Source organism: Pseudophryne corroboree, chromosome 3 (assembly GCF_028390025.1).
Source record: "Pseudophryne corroboree isolate aPseCor3 chromosome 3, aPseCor3.hap2, whole genome shotgun sequence".
Classification (NCBI taxonomy): domain Eukaryota; kingdom Metazoa; phylum Chordata; class Amphibia; order Anura; family Myobatrachidae; genus Pseudophryne; species Pseudophryne corroboree.
In genome coordinates this window covers 749,922,696-749,941,502 of record NC_086446.1, presented here as the reverse complement: position 1 = coordinate 749,941,502, position 18,807 = coordinate 749,922,696, and the positions used below count along the sequence as shown (strand labels likewise).

Genomic DNA, 18,807 nt, shown 5'->3' with positions numbered 1-18,807 from the left:
GTATTGCAGACAATTCGCACTTGGGATGGGCGCCCAGCATCCACTACGGACTACGAGAAATAGAATTACCGGTGAGTAAATTCTTATTTGCTCTGACGTCCTAAGTGGATGCTGGGACTCCGTAAGGACCATGGGGATTATACCAAAGCTCCCAAACGGTAGTGATGAGCGGATTCGGTTTTACTCGGTTCTCAAAACCGAATCTTATTGGCTATCCAAAACACGTGACATCAGTGAGCCAATAAGATTCGGTTTTGAGAACCGAGTAAAACCGAATCCGCTCATCACTACCAAACGGGCGGGAGAGTGCGGATGACTCTGTAGCACCGAATGGGCAAACTCTAGGTCCTCCTCAGCCAGGGTGTCAAACTTGTAGAATTTAGCAAATGTGTTTGACCCCGACCAAGTAGCTGCTCGGCAAAGTTGTAGAGCCGAGACCCCTCGGGCAGCCGCCCAAGAAGAGCCCACCTTCCCTGTGGAATGGGCTTTCACTGATTTAGGATGCGGCAGTCCAGCCGCAGAATGTGCAAGCTGAATCGTACTACAGATCCAGCGAGCAATAGTCTGCTTTGAAGCAGGTGCACCCAACTTGTTGAGCGCATACAGGATAAATAGCGAGTCAGTCTTTCTGACTCCGGCTGTCCTGGAAACATAAATTTTCAGGGCCCTGACTACGTCCAACAACTTGGAAGCCTCCAAGTCTTTTGTAGCCGCAGGCACCACGATAGGTTGGTTCAGATGAAAACCTTAGGGAGAAACTGGGGACGAGCCCTCAATTCTGCCCTATCCATATGGAAAATCAGATAAGGGCTTTTACATGACAAAGCCGCCAATTCTGATACACGCCTGGCCGAGGCCAAGGCCAACAACATGACCACTTTCCACGTGAGATATTTCAATTCCACGGTTTTAAGTAGTGATGAGCGGATTCGGTTTTACTCGGTTCTCAAAACCGAATCTTATTGGCTCACTGATGTCACGTGTTTTGGATAGCCAATAAGATTCGGTTTTGAGAACAGAGTAAAACCGAATCCGCTCATCACTAGTTTTAAGTGGCTCAAACCAATGTGACTTTAGGAAATCCAACACCACGTTGAGATCCCAAGGTGCCACTGGAGGCACAAAAGGGGGCTGAATATGTAGCACTCCCTTAACAAAAGTCTGAACTTCAGGTAGTGAAGCCAGTTCTCTCTGGAAGAAAATCGATAGAGCCGAAATCTGGACCTTAATGGAACCCAATTTTAGGCCCATAGTCACCCCTGACTGTAAGAAGTGCAGAAAACGGCCCAGCTGAAATTCCTCCGTTGGGGTCTTCCTGGCCTCACACCACGCAACATATTTTCGCCAAATGCGGTGATAATGGTTTGCGGTCACTTCTTTCCTAGCTTTAATCAGCGTAGGAATGACTTCCTCCGGAATGCCCTTTTCCTTCAGGATCCGGTGTTCAACCGCCATGCCGTCAAACGCAGCCGCGGTAAGTCTTGGAACAGACAGGGCCCCTGCTGCAGCAGGTCCTGTCTGAGCGGCAGAGGCCATGGGTCCTCTGAGATCATTTCTTGAAGTTCCGGGTACCAAGCTCTTCTTGGCCAATCCGGAACAATGAGTATAGTTCTTACTCCTCTTCTCCTTATTATCCCCAGTACCTTTGGTATGAGAGGAAGAGGAGGGAACACATAAACCGACCGGTACACCCACGGTGTCACTAGAGCGTCCACAGCTATCGCCTGAGGGTCTCTCGACCTGGCGCAATATCTTTCTAGCTTTTTGTTTAGGCGGGACGCCATCATGTCCACCTGTGGCTTTTCCCAACGGTTTACAATCAGTTGGAAGACTTCCGGATGAAGTCCCCACTCTCCCGGGTGGAGGTCGTGTCTGCTGAGGAAGTCTGCTTCCCAGTTGTCCACTCCCGGAATGAACACTGCTGACAGTGCTAACACGTGATTTTCCGCCCATCTGAGAATCCTTGTGGCTTCTGCCATCGCCGTCCTGCTTCTTGTGCCGCCCTGTCGGTTTACATGGGCGACTGCCGTGATGTTGTCTGACTGGATCAGTACCGGCTGGTTTTGAAGCAGGGGTTTTGCCTGACTTAGGGCATTGAAAATGGCCCTCAGTTCCAGAATATTTATGTGTAGGGAAGTCTCCTGACTTGACCATAGTCCTTGGAAGTTTCTTCCCTGTGTGACTGCCCCCCAGCCTCGAAGGCTGGCATCCGTGGTCACCAGGACCCAGTCCTGTATGCCGAATCTGCGGCCCTCTTGAAGATGAGCCCTTTGCAGCCACCACAGCAGAGACACCCTGGTCCTTGGAGACAGGGTTATCAGCCGATGCATCTGAAGATGCGATCCGGATCACTTGTCCAACAGGTCCCACTGAAAGGTTCTTGCATGGAACCTGACGAATGGAATTGCTTCGTAGGAAGCTACCATCTTTCCCAGGATCCGCGTGCAGTGATGCACCGACACCTGTTTTGGTTTTAAGAGGCCTCTGACTAGAGATGACAGCTCCTTGGCCTTCTCCTCCGGGAGAAACACTTTTTTCTGTTCTGTGTCCAGAACCATCCCCAGGAACAGTAGACGTGTCGTAGGGACCAGCTGTGACTTTGGAATATTTAGAATCCAGCCGTGCTGTTGTAGCACCTCCCGAGATAGTGCTACCCCGACCAACAACTGCTCCCTGGACCTCGCCTTTATCAGGAGATCGTCCAAGTACGGGATAATTAAAAATCCCTTCTTTCGAAGGAGTATCATCATTTCGGCCATTACCTTGGTAAATACCCTCGGAGCCGTGGATAGACCAAACGGCAACGTCTGGAATTGGTAATGACAATCCTGTACCACAAATCTGAGGTACTCCTGGTGAGGATGGTAAATGGGGACATGCAGGTAAGCATCCTTGATGTCCAGTGATACCATGTAATCCCCCCTCGTCCAGGCTTGCAATAACCGCCCTGAGCGATTCCATCTTGAACTTGAATTTTTTTATATACGTGTTCAAGGATTTCAAATTTAAAATGGGTCTCACCGAACCGTCCGGTTTCGGTACCACAAACATTGTGGAATAGTAACCCCGTCCTTGTTGAAGTAGGGGCACTTTGACTATCACCTGCTGGGAATACAGCTTGTGATTTGCCTCTAACACTGCCTCCCTGCCTGAGGGAGTTGTTGGTAAGGCATATTTGAGGAAACGGCGGGGGGGGAGACGTCTCGAATTCCAGCTTGTACCCCTGAGATACTACTTGAAGGATCCAGGGATCCACCCGTGAGCGAGCCCACTGATTGCTGAAGTTTTTGAGACGGGCCCCCACTGTACCTGGCTCCGCCTGTGGAGCCCCAGCGTCATGCGGTGGACTTGGAGGAAGCGGGGGAGGACTTTTGCTCCTGGGAACTGGCTGTATGCTGCAGCTTTTTCCCTCTACCTCTGCCTCTGGGCAGAAAGGACGCGCCTTTAACCCGCTTGCCCTTATTGGGCCGAAAGGACTGTACCTGATAATACGGTGCTTTCTTTGGCTGTGAGGGAACATGGGATAAAAATGTAGACTTCCCAGCTGTTGCTGTGGAAACGAGGTCCGAGAGACCATCCCCGAACAACTCCTCACCCTTATAAGGCAAAACTTCCATGTGCCTTTTAGAATCTGCATCACCTGTCCACTGCCGAGTCCATAACCCTCTCCTGGCAGAAATGGACATTGCACTTATTTTAGATGCCAGCCGGCAAATATCCCTCTGTGCATCTCTCATGTATAAGACTGCGTCTTTAATATGCTCTACGGTTAGCAATATAGTGTCCCTGTCTAAGGTATCAATATTTTCTGACAGGGAATCTGACCACGCAGCTGCAGCACTGCACATCCATGCTGAAGCAATAGCCGGTCTCAGTATAATACCGGTGTGTGTATATACAGACTTCAGGATAGCCTCCTGCTTTCTATCAGCAGGTTCCTTTAGGGCGGCCGTATCCGGAGACGGTAGTGCCACCTTCTTTGACAGGCGTGTGAGCGCTTTATCCACCCTAGGGGATGTTTCCCAACGTGACCTATCCTCTGGCGGGAAAGGGTACGCCATTAGTAACCTTTTAGAAATTACCAGTTTCTTATCGGGGGAAGCCCACGCTTCTTCACACACCATTTAATTCCTCAGATGGAGGAAAAACTATTGGTAGTTTTTTCTCTCCAAACATAATACCCTTTTTTGTGGTACCTGGGGTAACATCAGAAATATGCAACACATTTTTCATTGCCTCAATCATGTAACGTGTGGCCCTATTGGAAGTTACAATAGTCTCGTCGTCATCGACACTGGAGTCAGTATCCGTGTCGACATCTGTGTCTGCCATCTGAGGTAGCGGGCGTTTTAGAGCCCCTGATGGCTTTTGAGACGCCTGGGCAGGCACAGGCTGAGAAGCCGACTGTCCCATATTTGGTATGTCGTCAAACCTTTTATGCAAGGAGTCGACACTGTCGCGTAATTCCTTCCACAAAACCATCCACTCAGGTGTCGACCCCGCAGGGGGTGACATCACATTTATCGGCATCTGCTCCGCCTCCACATAGGCCTCCTCATCAAACATGTCGACACAGCCATACCGACACACCGCACACACACAGGGAATGCTCTGACAGAGGACAGGACCCCACAAAGCCCTTTGGGGAGACAGAGAGAGAGTATGCCAGCACACACCAGAGCGCTATATAACACAGGGATTAACACTATAACTGAGTGTTTTCCCTTATAGCTGCTTATATCATATATTGCTGCGCCTAAATTTAGTGCCCCCCCCTCTCTTTTTTACCCTTTTGTGCTTGAAACTGCAGGGGAGAGCCAGGGAGCGTCCTTCCAGCTGAGCTGTGAGGGAAAAATGGTGCCAGTGTGCTGAGGGAGATAGCCACGCCCCTTTTTCGGCAGACTTTTCTCCCGCTTTTTTAATGGATTCTGGCAGGGGTATTTATCACATATATAGCCTCTGGGACTATATATTGTGATTTTTTGCCAGCCAAGGTGTTAATATTGCTGCTCAGGGCGCCCCCCCCCCCCCCCCCAGCGCCCAGTTAGACCAAAAGCTTTCTTTTAGTTGTGCCCAGTCTCCTGCGGAGCCGCTATTCCCCATGGTCCTTACGGAGTCCCAGCATCCACTTAGGACGTCAGAGAAAAATACATGAAGAGTTTTGAAATGTTTTTACGCTGATATAATTTACAAAACCATTACCATTTCAGAAATAATTTTTTTAGTTAGGGCAAATGCACAGGGTGGGGGTTCTGGGGAGGGGGGGGGGGGGGTTGTGTTATCAAATGGGGTTCATTGCACCTTTTGAGGAGCATGGATAAATTGGGAATGTCCACAGAGTATGTTAATCAAAAAATTGTTGCATGTCCTGTTATTTAGCATTAATGTCTGGTTCATGTCCTGGAACGCAGCCATGTAGGTAAATGCTAGTGGTGGACAGTTAGACAAGCCAGTGACAGCAGAGACAGATGGATTACTACGCTGTGGATATGGCTCAGATTAGATAGAACTTGTACTAGCAATATACACAGCGCCTGATTCTGAGTCGGAATTGGCAGACGTAGTGGAGTGACGCATCCCAATTTAGTTCATAGAGAGTCGCAGTACAGATTTGGATGCATGGCAGCAGAAGTGAATTGGGGTGTTCCTGAGTGGCGACTTGGAGGATACAGGGGGTGGGGTGGCTAATCAGTTGCATCTTATAAGAGTAAAGCCAACAAGCCACTGATAGTGGTTGCGTACAGAGGGGGTAATTCAGATCTGATCGCAGCAGCAAATTTGTTAGCGAATGGGCAAAACCATGTGCACTGCAGGGGGGGGCAGATGTAACATGTGCAGAGAGAGTTAGATTTGGGTGGGGTGTATTCAAACTGAAATCTAAATTGCAGTGTAAAAAGAAAGCAGTCAGTATTTACCCTGAACAGAAACAAATGAACCCACCCAAATCTAACTCTCTCTGCAAATGTTATATCTGCCCCCCCTGCAGTGCACATGGTTTTGCCCAACTGCTAACAAATTTGCTGCTACGATCGGGCTTTATTATCCCCAGAGATTCAGATTCCTTCACACAAGAGCCCACATTCAGACGGATAATTAGCAGCCAGCACAAGGCTGGTGTGAATGACAGTGCAAGCAAAGATGCATCAACCACGCATGCCACGTCTGAAGACGCACAAAGTGGGCGTCTCAGTCAGCGCACATTTAGACACGTGGATGTACAACAAGTAAGGGCTTTGCAGAGACAGTAGCATGAAGTCGCAGATGCGGCTGTGTCCGACTCAGAATCATGGCCATACTGCGCAGAAGTCTGAGACGAGACCCAAAATGAAAGGGGTATAAGTGTGCCGAAGCATCAACTGTCATTAGCATGGTTTGCAGACCCAGGAAAGCAGAGCTCTGTGCCCGCATGAAGACCGACATGTGACAGCAACCAAGTCACAAGGAATCTAACATATAACATAGATCATTTAGTTTCCTAAAAGATTCAAAAACCATCTGAGGAAACCACCCAAACATCCCCACACTGTATACAGGTCCCTGAGCCTTACACACAACACACACACCGGCTTACCCAAGTGCCTCAACCACCTGTAACACTGTGAACGCCCCATCCTTCACACCTGTAAAACAGAGAGCAAAACTGAGGCACACAGAGGAAAGGATGGAAACTTGAGGAAAGTAGGACATACATTTAATATATCAGTGTATACGTAGCCAGTGCTTTAATTACAGGAATGGCTGCAGACAACACAGTCACAGCTGCATAACCAATAACAGTAAAGTGAAAACGTGAGACCAAGTTCTCATCCGCACCAGGTACAACACATCACTTATTTTCTATACAAAGCTTATAGATTTTTTTTTGTAGTCTTTGACACAAGACCTAGATCCATGAACATTGGTTCACCACACAATAAGGCCACGGAGATCAGGTGACACTTTAAATGCAAATGTTTTGTTAAAACTCTTGTTAAAGAGAAACAGAAAGGTAAAAGCACAGTGTATAATGGGAAACGTCACACAGACTGTAACAGGAAGGAATGGGGTGCAGTATTCTACCAACGTGGTACCAGTCACTCAGTCTTGTGAGAGGATCGGTCTATGAAACTCAAGAACAGTAATAAATAATTGAATCCATCACAGAAGTGGGATTGGTTCCAGCCAGTGAAACCGAGGGATTCCCATAAAGTCAGCTATGCCCTAAATCGCTCCCCCATGTGGTACTTGCCCACGCTTTAATTATCGCAGACTTCCTGCCGAAGCTAAATGAGATCAAGCGTTGTGCGGGAGTGATTTGCACTATTTTGGTAATGCAAATCAGCCGGCGGAGTCTCAAGCAAAGATTCAATTACTTCTTCATTTGCAATTAGCAGATTGTATTCCCGACACACACAGTGCACTGCTCTTAAACCACTGCGGTATGAGCTTAAACCGATTAGCTGCTTTCAGATAGGAGGGAACCTGTTCCATGATGAGTCTTTAGAGGAAGCAGAAATGAGAGGGGATAACAAAGGTATTAACTTGCACAGCCAATACAGCGTTTTATAAAAGACGGTCAGGGAAAAGCTCTGCCATGCTATGCACAATGTGACTGCATATGTGTACTGCACCGTCAGCTACACACGTTGTGCACCTTGGCGAGACAAATCCATGAGAATGCTGCCGTGTACAAGGAATAAGTGATGTCATTGGCTCCTAGTAAACAGAAGGCTGGGTCACAAGGCTCAGTGATGTCACCGGTTTCTAGTTACCCAATAAACTGCATGTTGGGAGAGGTCACTGGCTCCTGGTGACCCCATAGGCTGCATGCTCGGGGATGTCACTAGTTTCTAGCAACCCTCTAGGCTGCATGCTGAGTGATGTCACTAGTTGCTACTAACTAAAAAAGGCTGGAAGCCCAGCCAGGTCACTAGCTACTAGTAAACAGATTGCGTGTTCTGCGAGGTCATTGGTTTCTAGTAATCTGATAGGCTGCGTCAGGATAAGACTTGCGTTTAAAACAGATTTCTACTCCTGACCATCACAATAGGATTTCTGGTTAATATGAAGTTATCTCAAATACCCAGTGTGCTGCAGCAAATAGGAAGCCATATGAGCAGCCCTTGTAAATTTTATATCATTGGGATTTAGGGGGATATTCAATTACCCGCGAAGAAGCATTGATTTTTCATGATGTTTATTCAATTTTAATTTTTTGGCATATTCAATCAGGTCACCCAATAAAAAAAATTCCTTTTCACCTGAAAACATACTGGTTCAGTGAAACCTGTGTGTTTTCAGCAGAAACAGCTCTTTTCAGGGATTTTGCTTCGCCTGCCTAGGGCAGGTGATACAAAATACCTGATAAACCGCGTCTCGCGCCGGTTTATCAGGGCTAATTGACTAGCCCCCAGCGACACAATTACCCATGATCAATGATCGCGGATAATTGAATAAAACTGCATCAGAATGACAACTGGGTCTATGTTACACATTGGGTGGACAAAGTGCGTTACATACGGGATAGAGATCAAAACCGGATTACTTCCCAATTAGCTGAGAGTTCCTCCCTCTGGGGGAACATTTTCCTGTAATCTGGTAATTAGATTTAAGTGGAGATCATCAGAACTAGCTTGGAGCACAGACTTGGTGATCTACTGGCATATCCGGACACAAAGCAAAGACTTCCCGCGGACACTCCCCCCGTTACCTTAGCCCTGTACCTATTATGCATATTACCCAAATTCATGCTTTGGTTTTCTTTGTCATGATTTTCAGTACACACATTTTTTTCAAGGAACTATTTCTTGTAGATAAATAAAAAATAAGAATTTACTTACCGATAATTCTATTTCTCGGAGTCCGTAGTGGATGCTGGGGTTCCTGAAAGGACCATGGGGAATAGCGGCTCCGCAGGAGACAGGGCACAAAAAGTAAAGCTTTAGGATCAGGTGGTGTGCACTGGCTCCTCCCCCTATGACCCTCCTCCAAGCCTCAGTTAGGATACTGTGCCCGGACGAGCGTACACAATAAGGAAGGATTTTGAATCCCGGGTAAGACTCATACCAGCCACACCAATCACACTGTACAACCTGTGATCTGAACCCAGTTAACAGTATGATAACAGCGGAGCCTCTGAAAAGATGGCTCACAACAATAATAACCCGATTTTTGTAACTATGTACAAGTAATGCAGATAATCCGCACTTGGGATGGGCGCCCAGCATCCACTACGGACTCCGAGAAATAGAATTATCGGTAAGTAAATTCTTATTTTCTCTATCGTCCTAGTGGATGCTGGGGTTCCTGAAAGGACCATGGGGATTATACCAAAGCTCCCAAACGGGCGGGAGAGTGCGGATGACTCTGCAGCACCGAATGAGAGAACTCCAGGTCCTCCTTAGCCAGGGTATCAAATTTGTAGGATTTTACAAACGTGTTTGCCCCTGACTAAATAGCCGCTCGGCAAAGTTGTAAAGCCGAGACCCCTCGGGCAGCCGCCCAAGATGAGCCCACCTTCCTTGTGGAATGGGCATTTACATATTTTGGCTGTGGCAGGCCTGCCACAGAATGTGCAAGCTGAATTGTATTACACATCCAACTAGCAATAGTCTGCTTAGAAGCAAGAGCACCCAGTTTGTTGGGTGCATACAGGATAACAGCAAGTCAGTTTTCCTGACTCCAGCCGTCCTGGAACCTATACTTTCAGGGCCCTGACAACATCCAGCAACTTGGAGTCCTCCAAGTCCCTAGTAGGCGCAAGGCACCACAATAAGCTGGTTCAGGTGAAACACTGACACCACCTTAGGGAGAGAACTGGGGACGAGTCCGCAGCTCTGCCCTGTCCGAATGGACAAACAGATATGGGCTTTTTTGAGAAAAACCCCACCAATTTGACACTCGCCTGGCCCAGGCCAGGGCCAAGAGCATGGTCACTTTTCATGTGAGATGCTTCAAATCCACAGATTTGACTGGTTTTAAACAAATGTGATTTGAGGAATCCCAGAACTACGTTGAGATCCCACAGTGCCACTGGAGGCACAAAAGGGGGTTGTATATGCAATACTCCCTTGACAAACTTCTGGACTTCAGGAACTGAAGCCAATTCTTTCTGGAAGAAAATCGACAGGGCCGAAATTTGAACCTTAATGGGCCCCAATTTGAGGCCCATAGACACTCCTGTTTGCAGGAAATGCAGGAATCGACCGAGTTGAAATTTCTTCGTGGGGCCTTCCTGGCCTCACACCACGCAACATATTTTCGCCACATGTGGTGATAATGTTGTGCGGTCACCTCCTTCCTGGCTTTGACCAGGGTAGGAATGACCTCTTCCGGAATGCCTTTTTCCCTTAGGATCCGGCGTTCCACCGCCATGCCGTCAAACGCAGCTGCGGTAAGTCTTGGAACAGACATGGTACTTGCTGAAGCAAGTCCCTTCTTAGCGGCAGAGGCCATAAGTCCTCTGTGAGCATCTCTTGAAGTTCCGGGTACCAAGTCCTTCTTGGCCAATCCGGAGCCATGAGTATAGTTCTTACTCCTCTACGTCTTATAATTCTCAGTACCTTAGGTATGAGAAGCAGAGGAGGGAACACATACACCGACTGGTACACCCACGGTGTTACCAGAACGTCCACAGCTATTGCCTGAGGGTCTCTTGACCTGGCGCAATACCTGTCCCGTTTTTTGTTCAGACGGGACGCCATCATGTCCACCTTTGGTATTTCCCAACGGTTCACCATCATGTGGAAAAACTTCCCGATGAAGTTTCCACTCTCCCGGGTGGAGGTCGTGCCTGCTGAGGAAGTCTGCTTCCCAGTTTCCACTCCCGGAATGAAACACTGCTGACAGTGCTATCACATGATTTTCCGCCCAGCGAAAAGTCCTTGCAGTTTTTGCCATTGCCCTCCTGCTTCTTGTGCCGCCCTGTTTACGTGGGCGACTGCCGTGATGTTTTTCCCACTGGATCAATACCGGCTGACCTTGAAGCAGAGGTCTTGCTAAGCTTAGAGCATTATAAATTTACCCTTAGCTCCAGTATATTTATGTGGAGAAAAGTCTCCAGACTTGATCACACTCCCTGGAAATTTTTTCCTTGTGTGACTGCTCCCCAGCCTCTCGGGCTGGCCTCCGTGGTCACCAGCATCCAATCCTGAATGCCGAATCTGCGGCCCTCTAGAAGATGAGCACTCTGTAACCACCACAGGAGAGACACCCTTGTCCTTGGATATAGGGTTATCCGCTGATGCATCTGAAGATGCGATCCGGACCATTTGTCCAGCAGATCCCACTGAAAAGTTCTTGCGTGAAATCTGCCGAATGGAATTGCTTCGTAGGAAGCCACCATTTTTACCAGGACCCTTGTGCAATGATGCACTGACACTTTTCCTGGTTTTAGGAGGTTCTTGACTAGCTCGGATAACTCCCTGGCTTTCTCATCCGGGAGAAACACCTTTTTCTGGACTGTGTCCAGAATCATCCCTAGGCACAGCAGACGTGTCGTCAGGATCAGCTGCGATTTTGGAATATTTAGAATCCATCCGTGCTGTTGTAGCAGTATCCGAGATAGTGCTACTCCGACCTCCAACTGTTCCCTGGACTTTGCCCTTATCAGGAGATCGTCCAAGTAAGGGGTAATTAAGACGCCTTTTCTTCGAAGAAGAATCATCATTTCGGCCATTACCTTGGTAAAGACCCGGGGTGCCGTGGACAATCCAAACGGCAGCGTCTGAAACTGACAGTGACAGTTCTATACCACGAACCTGAGGTACCCTTAGTGAGAAGGGCAAATTTGGGACATGGAGGTAAGCATCCCTGATGTCCCGGGACACTATATAGTCCCCTTCTTCCTGTTTGTTATCACTGCTCTGAGTGACTCCATCTTGATTTGAACCTTTGTAAGTGTTCAAATTTTTTTAGATTTAGAATAGGTCTCACCTAGCCTTCTGGCTTCAGTACCACAATATAGTGTGGAATAATACCCCTTTCCTTGTTGTAGGAGGGGTAATTTGATTATCACCTGCTGGGAATACAGCTTGTGAATTTTTTCCCATACTGCCTCCTTGTCGGAGGGATACCTTGGTAAAGCAGACTTCAGGAGCCTGCGAGGGGGAAACGTTTCGACATTCCAATCTGTACCCCTGGGATACTACTTGTAGGATCCAGGGGTCCTGTACGGTCCCAGCGTCATGCTGAGAGCTTGGCAGAAGCGGTGGAAGGCTTCTGTTCCTGGGAATGGGCTGCCTGCTGCAGTCTTCTTCCCTTTCCTCTATCCCTGGGCAAATATGACTCTTATAGGGACGAAAGGACTGAGGCTGAAAAGACGGTGTCTTTTTCTGCAGAGATGTGACTTAGGGTAAAAACGGTGGATTTTCCAGCAGTTGCCGTGGCCACCAGGTCCGATGGACCGACCCCAAATAACTCCTCTTCCTTTATACGGCAATACACCTTTGTGCCGTTTGGAATCTGCATCACCTGACCACTGTCGTGTCCATAAACATCTTCTGGCAGATATGGACATCGCACTTACTCTTGATGCCAGAGTGCAAATATCCCTCTGTGCATCTCGCATATATAGAAATGCATCCTTTAAATGCTCTATAGTCAATAAAATACTGTCCCTGTCAAGGGTATCAATATTTTTAGTCAGGGAATCCGACCAAGCCACCCCAGCTCTGCACATCCAGGCTGAGGCGATCGCTGGTCGCAGTATAACACCAGTATGTGTGTATATACTTTTATATGATATTTTCCAGCCTCCTGTCAGCTGGCTCCTTGAGGACGGCCCTATCTATAGACGGTACCGCCACTTGTTTTGATAAGCGTGTGAGCGCCTTATCCACCCTAAGGGGTGTTTCCCAACGCGCCCTAACTTCTGGCGGGAAAGGGTATACCGCCAATAATTTTCTATCGGGGGGAACCCACGCATCATCACACACTTCATTTAATTTATCTGATTCAGGAAAAACTACAGGTAGTTTTTTCACATCCCACATAATACCCTCTTTTGTGGTACTTGTAGTATCAGAAATATGTAACACCTCCTTCATTGCCCTTAACGTGTGGCCCTAATAAGGAATACGTTTGTTTATTCACCGTCGACACTGGATTCAGTGTCCGTGTCTGTGTCTGTGTCGACCGACTAAGGTAAACGGGCGTTTTAAAACCCCTGACGGTGTTTTTGAGACGTCTGGACCGGTACTAATTGTTTGTCGGCCGTCTCATGTCGTCAACCGACCTTGCAGCGTGTTGACATTATCACGTAATTCCCTAAATAAGCCATCCATTCCGGTGTCGACTCCCTAGAGAGTGACATCACCATTACAGGCAATTGCTCCGCCTCCTCACCAACATCGTCCTCATACATGTCGACACACACGTACCGACACACAGCACACACACAGGGAATGCTCTGATAGAGGACAGGACCCACTAGCCCTTTGGAGAGACAGAGGGAGAGTTTGCCAGCACACACCAAAAAACGCTATAATTATATAGGGACAACCTTATATAAGTGTTTTCCCTTATAGCATCTTTTTATATATTTCTAACGCCAAATTAGTGCCCCCCCTCTCTGTTTTAACCCTGTTTCTGTAGTGCAGTGTAGGGGAGAGCCTGGGAGCCTTCCCTCCAGCCTTTCTGTGAGGGAAAATGGCGCTGTGTGCTGAGGAGATAGGCCCCGCCCCTTTTTCGGCGGGCTCGTCTCCCGCTCTTCAACGGATTCTGGCAGGGGTTAAATATCTCCATATAGCCCCCGGAGGCTATATGTGAGGTATTTTTTGCCAAAAAATAGGTTTACATTGCCTCCCAGGGCACCCCCCTCCCAGCGCCCTGCACCCTCAGTGACTGCCGTGTGAAGTGTGCTGAGAGCAATGGCGCACAGCTGCAGTGCTGTGCGCTACCTTAAGAAGACTGAGGAGTCTTCTGCCGCCGATTCTGGACCTTCTTCTCTTTTCAGCATCTGCAAGGGGGCCGGCGGCGAGGCTCCGGTGACCATCCAGGCTGTACCTGTGATCGTCCCTCTGGAGCTAATGTCCAGTAGCCAAAGAAGCCAATCCATCCTGCACGCAGGTGAGTTCACTTCTTCTCCCCTAAGTCCCTCGTTGCAGTGATCCTGTTGCCAGCAGGACTCACTGTAAAATAAAAAACCTAAGCTAAACTTTTCTAAGCAGCTCTTTAGGAGAGCCACCTAGATTGCACCCTTCTCGGCCGGGCACAAAAATCTAACTGAGGCTTGGAGGAGGGTCATAGGGGGAGGAGCCAGTGCACACCACCTGATCCTAAAGCTTTACTTTTTGTGCCCTGTCTCCTGCGGAGCCGCTATTCCCCATGGTCCTTTCAGGAACCCCAGCATCCACTAGGACGATAGAGAAATGTATAAATACACCAAGAATGCTTTAAAATGGAGTGATTGTTCAGGGAAAAAGGGTCTGTGGTGCCCTCAAGCTAGGGCATGTGCTGAAACTGCCCCTTGTCACGCGACACAAAGTTCTTTTGGGCAAGTTGTCGCATAATGTCACTCCAACAACACAATCGCAGTTTTACAGTGTCACAGGTTAACCCTTAAGCAGGCTCGGAATAATTTGCACAGAGGTTTAAGACGTGCTGACTGCAAACTCACCTTAGATAGCTAGACCAACCGGTAATAACATTTTAATTACTAATCTATGTTATGCTATAAATTGCCAGTAGGATCTTCTTAGCTTTGTGTTTCAGTATTACAGGTTGAGTATCCCTTATCCAAAACGCTTGGGACCAGAGGTATTTTGGATATGGGATTTTTCCGAATTTTGGAATAATTGCATACCATAATGAGATATCATGGTGATGGGACCTAAATCTAAGCACAGAATGCATTTATGTTACATATACACCTTATACACACAGCCTGAAGGTCATTTTAGCTAATATTTTTTATAACTTTGTGCATTAAACAAAGTGTGTCTACATTCACACAATTCATTTATGTTTCATATACACCTTATACACAGCCTGAAGGTCATTTAATACAATATGTTTAATAACTTTGTGCATTAAACAAATTTTGTGTACATTGAGCCATCAAAAAACAAAGGTTTCACTATCTCACTCTCACTCAAAAAAGTCCGTATTTCGGAATATTTGGATATGAGATACTCAACCTGTACTTTGTTTGTTCCCAGCTGTTAAGCACTGCAGAGTGCTCCACATATAAATATTAGTAATTAATAGGATGCCAAATTAAGAGTTTTTTTCCCCCTACTCCCAGCCACGAGATGCTGCCACTTACTTTTGAAAACTGCCCTCAGCTAATATGGCCAATGCTGCATCATTGGAAACTACAGATGGAGCCATCCTCTTCTATCCCTTTAATAGGATTAATAGAGCAGGGCAGTCGGACTTAATCCCCTGCTGTAATGTTCTCTCTGTATTGTATTGCAGCTGAGAACATATGAAATGCTTATTATGGTAATAAACCTCGGTGCACCTAGGCGCAGCAGAGAAGGCTAGATGAGCGAGGCTCCATCTTTATATTGCTTCCTAGTTGAGCCTTTAAATAGCCATTTTTGCTTGACATATTGCTCAAGTACCACGCAGTACTCCAGGCACCCCAATGGTCCCTGTTTTAAGTATATCCATGCTTGGCCACAGGTGAATTCATTAGCACCTCAGTCAATTTGATTTAACCATCTGTTCTGGGCCATGGATATACTTAAAATTTGGCCCGTTAGGGTGCCTTGAGGACCGCGTTTGAGAACCTCTGCATTAGGCTTTCATAGCTGAATTGTTCTCTACTTCACTCCTGACAGAACGGATAACTTTAGACTTCCCTGGGCTGTACACAATCTAGTGTCTGCAATACTCTTTTGCACCTTGCTTATGTATTCCTTGTCAGCCACCACTACTGAATCAAATATTGTAACAGACTGTGCCACGGTCGCGCCCGCCCTCAGAACAACGTCCGAGTCAGTCTGCCAACACCAAAGGCTTCTGGGCTCCTCCCACAGCGCCTTTCAGTTACACTCACAGTATATACTCTTTCAAAATCAGTAGCACGTGCCTTACAAGGTATAGGTTAAGAACACAGAATGTAAGAATGAGAAATTAAGTTTTCATTTCAGAGTTTAGTTACAAAAAATAAGAATTTACTTACCGATAATTCTATTTCTCGGAGTCCGTAGTGGATGCTGGGGTTCCTGAAAGGACCATGGGGAATAGCGGCTCCGCAGGAGACAGGGCACAAAAAAGTAAAGCTTTACTAGGTCAGGTGGTGTGCACTGGCTCCTCCCCCTATGACCCTCCTCCAGACTCCAGTTAGGTACTGTGCCCGGACGAGCATACACAATAAGGGAGGCATTTTGAATCCCGGGTAAGACTCATACCAGCCACACCAATCACACCGTACAACTTGTGATCTAAACCCAGTTAACAGTATGACAACAGAAAGGGCCTCTTAAAGATGGCTCCTTAACAATAACCCGAATTAGTTAACAATAACTATGTACAAGTATTGCAGATAATCCGCACTTGGGATGGGCGCCCAGCATCCACTACGGACTCCGAGAAATAGAATTATCGGTAAGTAAATTCTTATTTTCTCTATCGTCCTAAGTGGATGCTGGGGTTCCTGAAAGGACCATGGGGATTATACCAAAGCTCCCAAACGGGCGGGAGAGTGCGGATGACTCTGCAGCACCGAATGAGAGAACTCCAGGTCCTCCTTTGCCAGGGTATCAAATTTGTAAAATTTTACAAACGTGTTCTCCCCCGACCACGTAGCTGCTCGGCAGAGTTGTAATGCCGAGACCCCTCGGGCAGCCGCCCAAGATGAGCCCACCTTCCTTGTGGAGTGGGCTTTTACAGTTTTAGGCTGTGGCAGGCCTGCCACAGAATGTGCAAGTTGAATTGTGTTACAAATCCAACGAGCAATCGACTGCTTAGAAGCAGGTGCGCCCCACTTGTTGGGTGCATACAATATAAACAGCGAGTCAGATTTTCTGACTCCAGCCGTCCTTGCAATGTATATTTTTAAGGCTCTGACAACGTCCAACAACTTGGAGTCCTCCAAGTCGCTAGTGGCCGCAGGCACCACAATAGGTTGGTTCAGATGAAATGCTGATACCACTTTAGGGAGAAAATGCGGACGAGTCCGCAGTTCTGCCCTATCCGAATGGAAGATTAGATAAGGACTTTTATAAGATAAAGCCGCCAATTCAGATACTCTCCTGGCAGAGGCCAGGGCTAGTAACATAGTCACTTTCAATGTGAGATATTTCAAATCCACCTTTTTCAATGGTTCAAACCAATGGGATTTGAGGAAATCTAAAACTACATTTAGATCCCACGGTGCCACCGGAGGCACCACAGGAGGCTGTATATGCAGTACTCCCTTGACAAAAGTCTGGACCTCAGGGACAGAGGCCAATTCTTTTTGGAAGAATATTGACAGGGCCGAAATTTGAACCTTAATGGATCCCAATTTGAGACCCATAGATAATCCTGATTGCAGGAAATGTAGGAAACGACCCAGTTGGAATTCCTCCGTCGGAACCTTCCGATCCTCGCACCACGCTACATATTTTCGCCAAATGCGGTGATAATGTTTCACGGTGACTTCCTTCCGTGCCTTAATCAAGGTAGGAATGACTTCTTCTGGAATGCCTTTCCCTTTTAGGATCTGGCGTTCAACCGCCATGCCGTCAAACGCAGCCGCGGTAAGTCTTGAAAAAGACAGGGACCCTGCTGTAGCAGGTCCCTTCTCAGAGGTAGAGGCCACGGTTCATCCGTGAGCATCTCTTGAAGTTCCGGATACCAAGTCCTTCTCGGCCAATCCGGAACCACTAGTATTGTTCTTACTCTTCTTTGCCGTATGATCTTCAATACCTTTGGTATGAGCGGCAGAGGAGGAAACACATACACTGACTGGTACACCCAAGGAGTTACCAGTGCGTCCACAGCTATTGCCTGTGGATCTCTTGACCTGGCGCAATATTTGTCCAGTTTCTTGTTGAGGCGAGACGCCATCATGTCTACAATTGGTCTTTCCCAACGGTCTATTAACATGTTGAAGACTTCTGGATGTAGACCCCACTCTCCCGGATGAAGATCGTGTCTGCTGAGGAAGTCTGCTTCCCAGTTGTCCACGCCCGGGATGAACACTGCTGACAGTGCTATCACGTGATTCTCCGCCCAGCGAAGAATCTTGGCAGCTTCTGCCATTGCACTCCTGCTTCTTGTGCCGCCCTGCCTGTTTACATGGGCGACCGCCGTGATGTTGTCCGACTGAATCAACACCGGCTTTCCTTGCAGGAGAAGTTCCGCCTGGCTTAGAGCATTGTAGATTGCTCTTAGTTCCAGAATGTTTATGTGAAGAGACTTTTCCAGACTCGTCCATACTCCCTGGAAGTTTCTTCCTTGTGTGACTGCTCCCCAGCCTCTCAGGCTGGCGTCCGTGGTCACCAGGATCCAATCCTGAATGCCGAATCTGCGGCCTTCTAATAGGTGAGCCTTCTGCAACCACCACAGAAGTGACACCCTTGTCTTTGGTGACAGGGTTATTCGCAGGTGCATCTGCAGATGCGACCCTGACCATTTGTCCAACAGATCCCTTTGGAATATTCTTGCATGGAATCTGCCGAATGGAATTGCTTCGTAAGAAGCCACCATTTTTCCCAGGACTCTTGTGCATTGATGTACTGACACTTTTCCTGGTTTTAGGAGGTTCCTGACCAGATCGGATAACTCCTTGGCTTTTTCCTCTGGAAGGAAAACCTTTTTCTGAACCGTGTCCAGAATCATTCCTAGGAACAGCAGACGAGTTGTCGGGATTAAATGGGATTTTGGAATATTCAG

The 18,807-nt window shown here is 47.6% G+C and overlaps 1 protein-coding gene across 3 annotated transcripts in view; it reads right to left on the bottom strand.

Moving 5' to 3' along the window:
- Positions 1 to 18,807, bottom strand: part of MMS19 (MMS19 homolog, cytosolic iron-sulfur assembly component) — a 138,837-nt gene that overhangs the window by 83,568 nt on the left and 36,462 nt on the right. For 2 of the 3 annotated variants that reach the window (XM_063962338.1, XM_063962340.1), the window contains exon 2: positions 6,572 to 6,620. The exons of the other annotated variant lie outside the window; for it this stretch is intronic. In XM_063962338.1, the coding sequence (XP_063818408.1) occupies positions 6,572 to 6,620 (49 nt within the window). The remainder of the gene's footprint in view (positions 1 to 6,571; positions 6,621 to 18,807) is intronic. 3 annotated transcript variants of the gene reach the window in all.